Below are 9,093 nucleotides of genomic sequence, written 5' to 3'. Positions count from 1 at the left end.
ATTTAAAGTAATTAAAAGAAAGACAGAGCATCTCAAAATAAACACAGTAACAAAAGGGTTAATGAGGTCATGAATCATGTCGAAAGGACTTTGACAAACAAACAATCAATTAGTTTGTTGGTTAGATATTTAACCATCATCATCCTCATCCTTTAGCGTCAACTTTCCATGCAGGCATGGGTTGGGTGGCTTGACCAGAGCTGGAGAGCTGCACCAGGTTCCAGACTGAGTTGGTTTCATTTCTACAGCTGGATGCCTTTTCTAATGCCAACCACTTCACAGTGTGTGTTGGGTACTTTTAACGTGGTACCAGCACAAATGCTTTTACGTGGTGTTGGTATGAGCACTTTTTATGTGACACCGGCACAGCAAATATCTAACCAACTGTCTAACAAAACAGAAGTGATACTGAACTAGTGTGTGTGTTATTATTGGCATAATGACCTTCCCAAGACATAACAAGTAATGTTGCATAGTATTAGTGCTATGAAAAGGTTACTTTGCTGATAACAAGGTTTACAGTTAAAATGTTATATATAGCAAGAATGCTAGCAACCTCACTGCCAACAGTGTTTTTATATAGAATACGCTGTAATTGTTACATTACACTGTTAGCAACCACAGAGTGTGAAATGATTAAATGAGTTAAAAACAAGCTTTACACATAGAATAGTTCTGCTAGCAATCAATGTCAAGTCTGTGGTGCTAACAGCTGTAAATAACTCAGAATTAGCAACAGAAACTTGTATTATAGCCAGTAGAGGTATCATATTTTCTGGCATACAAGACGATGTTGCATACAGTGTAGACATTCAAACGCAGTCTCTTTCCAAATCCTGCTGCATTTCACATGGAATTTTTGGTCCTTCAAAGTCATGTTGGTGTAGAAGTCCCTTTTTTTTTGGCGGTAAATTTTGGTGTGAAATGAATGCTACAAAAATACGTATGACTTGTATGCCAAAAAAATATGGTAGGTGCTGGAATAATTGAATGTAGTTAACATAGAACTGTTTTCAGTTATAACAAAATTACTAAGACAGGAGATGTGGGATCAAACGTCTTAACAAGAACCACAGCCTTATAAACTGGGTTTTGTACCACAATCCTGACAATAATGTCTATTGATATCAAATTTTTCTCATCCTAAATGCCAGAATATGAAGAGGACATTCCACTGTGAGAGCTAATCAACAGCTTTAAACAGTAAAAAGCAACTAGTATACTTTGTACACTAGTTAACGTTCAGTAATTTGAGTGAAAACTTACATTACTTCATCATCATAATCGTTTAATGTCTGTTTTCCATGCTAGCACAGGTTGGACGGTTCCACTGGGGTCTGGGAAGCCAGGAGGCTGCACCAGGCTCCAGTCTGATCTGGCAGTGTTTCTACAGCTGGATGCCCTTCCTAATGCCAACCACTCCGTAAGTGTAGTAGGTGCTTTTTGCATGCTACTGGCACAGGGGCCATGGGAGCTGGTAACGGCCATGATCGGTTGGTGCCTTTTATGTGCCTCCGGCACAGAAGCCAATCAAGGTAGCACTGACATCGGCCACATTCAGATGGTGCTTTTTACGTGCCATACATTTTTTGTAGGTGCAGGCATGGCTGTGTGGTTAGGAAGCATGCTTCCTAGTCACATGGTTTTGAGTTCAGTCCCAATGCGTGGCACCTTGGGCAAGTGTCTTCTGCAATAGCCCAGGGCTGAGTGAAGCTTTGTGATTGAATTTGGTAGGCGGAAGTTATGCCACATGTGTATATGTGTACGTAGGTGCTTGAGTCTCTCAGAGAGAGAGAGAGAGAGAGAGAGAGAGAGAGAGAGAGAGAGAGAGATTACTTATTTTATTATAATAATAGGGTAAAGAGTAAAGAACCCCTTCGGTCATGAATGACCATGGGATTGCACCTAGAAAGTTACCCTCCAAGACAGGGCGAGGTTGTTTATGGAGGACCAGCAGTCACCCATGCATACCATCCTCCCCTCTCCATGCCACTGATGTAATCCAAGGGAAAGGCAAAGGGGCCGATACAGCTTGGCACCAGTGATGTTGCAGCTCATTTATAAAGCCGAGCGAACTGGAGCAACGTGAAATAAAGTGTCTTGCTCAAGAACACAACATGCAGCCTGGTCTGAGAATCAAACTCACTACCTTATGGTTGTTAGCCCGATGCTCTAACCACTGAGCCATGTGCCTTCACATTAATAATAATAATAATGATAATAATAATAATAATACTACAAGCCAGGTGATGAAGGATATCACAGGTGTTTATGTGTTTAGCTGTCTATGAATTAAAGTAAAGAATTTATGAGAAAGGGAAGACCTAACAGTAGTGGTAGGAGTGGGAGAAGAGGGAGGAGGAGGAGGCTATGGCACTGGGGGGGGGGGGTAAAATTGTGGTATGGTGGGGAAGGGCTTACAGGAAGATGAAATTTTGTGGATGAAATGAAGTGAGCAGGGTAGTATTAAAATAGGAAATGAAATAAAAAATTAAAAAAAAAAAAGAAATCTTGATTTTTACCTTAAAACAAGAGAGTAGCAGTTGTATACAATAAGACAGGATTTCTATCTCGGTGCATAAGGTCAGCCATAGCTGGCGACCAGGGGTTAGTTTCTTGTTTTTGCTTTCTTCTTCGATCGAATGAGTTGAAGTCAGGGGATCAGAGTTTGAAAACTGCTTCAGAGATCCGATGATATCGAGTAAGAGTTCACACGCTTTCTGATGATGATGATAAGCAGAAGAAGAAGAAGAGGAAAATAAGTACCCAAATATTAGAAAGGATAAAAGGAGAAATTTACAAAACATTCTACAAAACATTTCACATTGTAGCAGTGATTTGAAACCTTACTGCTGGATACTCAGCCAGACACTAGTGAACCACCACAGTCTCACGTGATTGGCCCATAAATCGACCAATCAGCATGAGGCTGTGGTGCGATATGATTTTTTTGGAATGTTCTGAAATTCAACTTGTGCCGGTGGCATGTAAAAGCACCCACTACACTCTCGGAGTGGTTGACGTTAGGAAGGGCATCCAGCTGTAGAAACTTTGCCAGTTCAGATTGGAGCCTGGTGCAGCTTTCTGGCTCGCCAGTCCTAAGTCAAACCATCCAACCCATGCCAGCATGGAAAGCAGACATTAAACGATGATGATGATGATGATGATGATGATGGTAATGATAATCATTTTTTAATAAACCCATCACTATCTGCAACACAACTGTCTAAATAAACACTGTGATTATATATATATATTTTGTTTATATATATACACACACATATATATTGAAGAGGTTGCAAGAAGCAACGAAAATTTAAGAAAGAAATATAATAAATGAGTGGAAATTGAATCAGTAAATATGTTAATTAATAAAATATTCAAACAGACAGACTCTCCCCAGACACAACAAAATCTCTATATATATTGCTAATAGAGAAATCACTGTTATGTCTAGCCTTAGAAGCCAAAATCACATGTTCTGGCAGCAGTAGCTGATGATTATCGCTCACTAGCAACATAAACATGAGTGCTTATATGCACCACAAGTCAATAATGAGAGTTTTCTCTCGTAAATTACACAGTATTTTGTGTTCTAACACAACTCCCATTTTTAAGTGGAGATAAATATTATTGTTTAATAAATACATTCTTTTCTCTTGAAAATTGGTTTTCAGTTCACTGTTTTGTATAAGCACCAAGAAATTCCTGATATTACCCAGGGTGGCAAAAATATACTTTTGAAGTTACCCATCATAAGACAGGTAACATCATAATAGTCTTTTCTATTATATAGGCACAAGGCCTGAAATTTTGGGGGCAGGGGTTAGATGAGCAACCCCAGCGCTCAACTGAGACTTATTTTATTGATCCCAAAAGGATAGAAGGCAAAATCAACTTCAGTGGAATGATGATGATGATGATGATGATGGTGGTGGTGGTGGTGGATATGATGATGATGATGATGATGATGATCATAATAATAATAATAATAATAATAATAATAATAATAATAGCAACAACAACTTACAGAATATGTACCCAAACAATGAAAGCAGGAGGCAAGCTGTAACGATTTCCGTAACTGAAACAATTGAAAAAAAGGAAATTCTTGAATTGGAATGAAAATGGTTGAAAGTCAGATTGGTTTTTTTTTTCCTGTCCCTAGGGTGTGGCAGAAAAGGACACAGCTACATGTTACAGGTTGACAAGTAATTCAACCCCAAGCACACATTATTCACTGATCCAAACCATGAAAGGCAGCAAAAACAAAATGGTAAAACATTAGCTACATGAAGATGGTCTTATCACTTTGCCAAACTTCATTAACACAACAATAATGGCCATACAAAGTGTGGTGGTGGTGGTGGAGGTGAGGGTGGCAGTGATGATGATGGTGGTGGTAGTGGTGGCAATGGGGTGATGTTGGTGGTAGTGGTGATGGAGGCAATGGTAGTGATAATTTAAATTTTCCTGTAGCCCTAGGCCAATTCTGATCAAGCTGTCCTAGAATAAAAAGCATTCTAGTCATAACCATCCACTTCTTTTCAGACATACATAGTGTACCTAGGACTACAACATACTCTGTGTTTGACCCTTTTTTTGTTTTGTTTTGTTTTGTTAGATAACAGGATATGATTTAAGGGAGATTTATAATTTTTAAGAGACCAACCAATCACTTAGAGGTGGTCCCTATTGAAGAAGGGCTTTGTTGGGAGAAGTGTTGGGTGGTGATGGTGATGATGATGTTGATGGTAGAGGCGATGACAATGATGATGGTGATGATGGTGATGATAAGATAAGAAACTATAACCAAAATATTTCAACTTACTTGCATTTTTTCTGACAAGTTAATCTGGAAATTTTGTAAATTACTCACAGCATCTTGGAATAAACCCTGATTGGAATAAAAATGGTAAGCAATAAATTCAAAGAATGATGATGATGATGATGATAATGATGGAGATAGAGGAAACGGTATTGCAGAAAAAAGAAAAAATTAGTCAAATATAAGAGATCTAGAAATAGATTTAACCAGAATGTGGGGCCAGAAAACAGAAACAATCTCCACAATACATAATAGGCAACTGGAAAATGATAGTAAAAAACATGCAGAATAAGTAACCAGACAGCCCCCAGTCCTCCACTGGGACCTAAATCTGCATCATCATCATCATCGTTTAACGTCTGCTTTCCATGCTGGCATGGGTTGGACGGTTTGAATGAGGACTGGTGAGCCAGAGGCTGCAGCAGGTTCAATCTGACTGGCAAAGTTTCTACGGCAGGATGCCCTTCCTAACGCTAACCACTCTGAGAGTGTAGTGGGTGCCTTTTATGTGCCACTGGCACAAGGGCCAATCAGGCGGTTCTGGCAACGACCACGTTCAAAAGGTGTTTTTATGTGCTACCTGCATGGGAGCCTGTTCGGCGGCACTGGCAACGACCACGCTTGAATGGTGCTTTTCACGTGTCACCGGCAGGGGAGCCAATCTGTGGCCCTAGGTATAGCTCACACATTGTTTATTGTTTATACAAGAGGAAACTGACAGCCAAAAGTAAACACTGCACAGCAGTGAAACCATGTAATAATCCTTTGTACAATAGGCTTGAAATTTAGAAGGGGGCCAGTCGATTACATTGACCCCAGTGCTCAAATGCTACTTATTTTATTGACCTTGAAAGGATGGGAGGCAAAGTGAACCGCGGTGGAATTTGAACTCAGGATGTGAAGAGGAATGAAAAGCTACAAAGCACTTTGCCCAGGGTGCTAATGTTTCTGCCAGTTTGTTGCCCTACAGGAGCGAAACCATGAAGTAATAATAGCTAAACTAACTCTGAAACACTTTTTAGTCTTTATCTGATGTCCCCTGTAAAGAGGGGCAGAGCTCATGGCTCTTGCAGCCCCCGTGACAGTGTTGAGGTGGATGGTGTTAATGCTCTGTTTATATTTTTGTAGAGAAATGAGTAGAGTGGAGATTCCAGAGGATGGGGGGATGTTCCCAAGACCAAGCATGTAATAGTTTGTACAAAGAGAGGCACGGGTTGGACACATCAAGAGTGACCAGAGGTGGAAATTTCAGATTCTGGGTACATTTTGGAAATTATCATTATTATTATTATTATTATTATTAAGAAGACAATGAGCTGGCAGAATGATTACCATGCTAGGAAAACTGCTTAGCAGCATCTTGTGCCCTTTACATTCTGAGTTTAAATTCCACAGAGGTCAACTTTGCATTTCTTTCATCACATCTACATTCTGGGTTCAAACCCTGACCCTAACCCTAATTTGCCTTACAGAGTGGACTGAGTGATTTTTACGTGACAGCAACACTGCCGAGGTCTGTTTCGGCATGGTTTCTACATGGGACGCTATTCCTAATGCCAACCACTTCACAGGGTGGCTTAGGTGGCTTTTGCGTGGCACCAGCACCGGTGAGGTCTGTACATTGAAAAACAAACAAAAGATGGTCAATGACAAACAAGAAAAATATCTTGAATGGTGAAAAGGAAAGAAGCAGAACTGTTTGTTTACCTGATAAATAAACATGTCTGTTTGAAAATGAGCCATCCATGACCATGTCTCAGACTGCCAGTTCTGACAAAGCTTTATAAAACCTATATTAAAAGAAAAGAAAGAGAAACAATATCTACATAATATAATATATATATATATATACATATATATATATATATACATATACATATATACATATACATATATACATATATATACAAAAATAAGAGGAATGACCAGCAAAAGTGGACTCCTATATGCTAGAAATAGATGCTGAATCATCTAACCATGAAAAAAATATATGTTCTCAGTAAAAATTCAGCGACACATGGATTAGAGAAGATGTTAAAAGTTTTCATAAAATTTTTAATCCATACAATCGTTTCGAATGATAATACTGATATGTAAGAAAGCATGGAAAAAACTAAATTAATTTAATTAGGTATTACCATTCCCTTCAGTGAAAAAATTAATAAACTCCACAAAAAGTTCAAATTGTTCTAGTTGAATTAATTTTTCTCACATACATACATACATATATATATCTGTATATATATATATATATATATATATATATATATATATATATGTGTGTAATTATATGTGTTTCTTCTATCTTAATGAATAATAATATGTTTTCACACATTTATATGTATGTGTTGTCCAACCCACTATCCGGCAGCGTCCAATTCTCTAACGGTTTTTTTCAAATGAATCACGTCATAACCTTATCCATCTATTGTTTTCATACTCGGTCATAATGTCTTACGTTTAAGATGATTCCCATGCTTTCCCTGATGAGAAGGTTACAATTTTAATATCACAGATCCCTATGGATCACATAGGTTGTAATCCTTTGAAACATATGTAGGAATAAAGTATGCAATTATAACATGCGTTTTCTCCATTCCTTAAATTTTTATATATATATATATATATATATATATATATATATATATATGTATATATATATATATATATATATATATATATATATATATATATATATATACAGTGGAAGACACACGCCTGCAATGTCATTCAGTGTGACTGAACCTGAAACTTTGTGGTCAGGAATCAAGCTTCTTGACCACACAGCCACACTTGTGGTGTTGGCACTTCTGCTGTCCACAACCTGTCCACTCACTTTGCACTTTGAAAGACATGTGAAATAAGAAGTCCCTTACTTAAAAAACAGATAAGGGTAAGTGCCAAGAAGGGCATAATGCCTTTCCAATACATAGTTGTCTAACCCATGCTAGAATGGAAAAACAGACGTAAAAATGAACACACACACACACACACACACGTATGCACAGAATCACATCACCTTATAGAGTGTGTGAGAAATATAGAGTGAAACTGCCAGTAAGGAAAGGCAAAATTCGTTCTCTTGTGTTATATTATTATTCCTAATATTATTATTACATATAAAAGTAGATGTGTGTGTGCGTGCGTACATTTCAACGGATTGTTTAGGAATACCGAGGGGAGATAACTGGGTAGAGACCATAAACAGGTTCCTTTTTTTCTTCTTACCTCTCTGTAAAATATCGTTTGAATGGAGCAATTCGTAACATTTGTGAGCAATTATAAAATGATTGATGATCATTTGAGAATCTGGAATTTCAGCACTAGCTGTAACATGAGGGTAAGAAGAAGTCTGAATCTCTGGTCGAAGCTTCTTTACTTTCGTTCTTTGGTAAACCGAGAAAAAATAAATAAATAAATAGAATTAAAATTAAATAAAGAAGATATTTAAAACAATTCAAAATTATTAATTCAGAAAGAAAAATTAAAATATAAAGAGCCAGAGTAATTAATAATTTAATTTTCATCTCTCTCTCTCTATATATATATATATATATTAAGGCAGATTGGAGCCTGGTGCAGCCATTTGAATCACCGGTCCTCAGTCAAATCGTCTAACCCATGCTAGCATGGAAGGTGGACGTTAAACGATGATGATAATGATGAAAGATAATAGATTATATTAAAATGCTCAGCTCCTCTACAAGAACGAAACTGTTCACCCCTTTCTCATACTTGTATATACTTTAACTCCTTGTTCCCAGTTTTTCATGCTGGCATGGGTTGAACGGTTTGATTGAGGGCTGGCAAGCCAGAAGACTGCACCAGGCTCCAATCTGATCTGGCAAAGTTTCTACAGCTGGATGCCCTTCCTAATGCCAACCAGTTCGAGAGTGTAGTGGTTGCATTTTACATGCCACTGGCACAGGAGTCAGTCAGGTGGCACTGGCAACGACTACGCTCAAATGGTGCTTTTCACGTACCACCAGCACAGGAGTCAGTCAGGTGGCACTGGCAACGACCACGCTCGAATGGTGCTTTTTACGTGTCCCCAACATGGGACCAAGCTTCAGATGTATTTAATGCCAGAAACAGCTTGATTTCTTTCTCTTATACCTTCCGTAGTTCAACATGTTTCTGGCCCCTGAAACATGTTCTTTGAAAACCTACACGAGTGAATGTGTGAATAACAAAATAGGAATTCTGAAAGAAGTATCTATAAAACTAGCTTTTAAACACTGAAGGGCTGTAGAGGTGCACAAGAA

General features: G+C 38.1%; 1 protein-coding gene across 1 annotated transcript in view; it reads right to left on the bottom strand.

Moving 5' to 3' along the window:
- LOC106870003 (integrator complex subunit 10) overlaps window positions 1–9,093 on the bottom strand; it is a 29,910-nt gene that overhangs the window by 2,513 nt on the left and 18,304 nt on the right. The window contains exons 10-14 of the mRNA XM_089358481.1: window positions 8,057–8,214; window positions 6,536–6,618; window positions 4,832–4,897; window positions 4,031–4,084; window positions 2,523–2,720 (exon numbers count right to left, since the gene is read on the bottom strand). Of these exons, the coding sequence (XP_089214607.1) occupies window positions 2,523–2,720; window positions 4,031–4,084; window positions 4,832–4,897; window positions 6,536–6,618; window positions 8,057–8,214 (559 nt within the window). The remainder of the gene's footprint in view (window positions 1–2,522; window positions 2,721–4,030; window positions 4,085–4,831; window positions 4,898–6,535; window positions 6,619–8,056; window positions 8,215–9,093) is intronic.

This window comes from Octopus bimaculoides, chromosome 10, assembly GCF_046866305.1.
Source record: "Octopus bimaculoides isolate indiv1 chromosome 10, ASM4686630v1, whole genome shotgun sequence".
Classification (NCBI taxonomy): Eukaryota; Metazoa; Mollusca; class Cephalopoda; order Octopoda; family Octopodidae; genus Octopus; species Octopus bimaculoides.
Note: the sequence above shows the minus strand (reverse complement) of the source record. Positions and strands in the feature narration are given on the sequence as shown.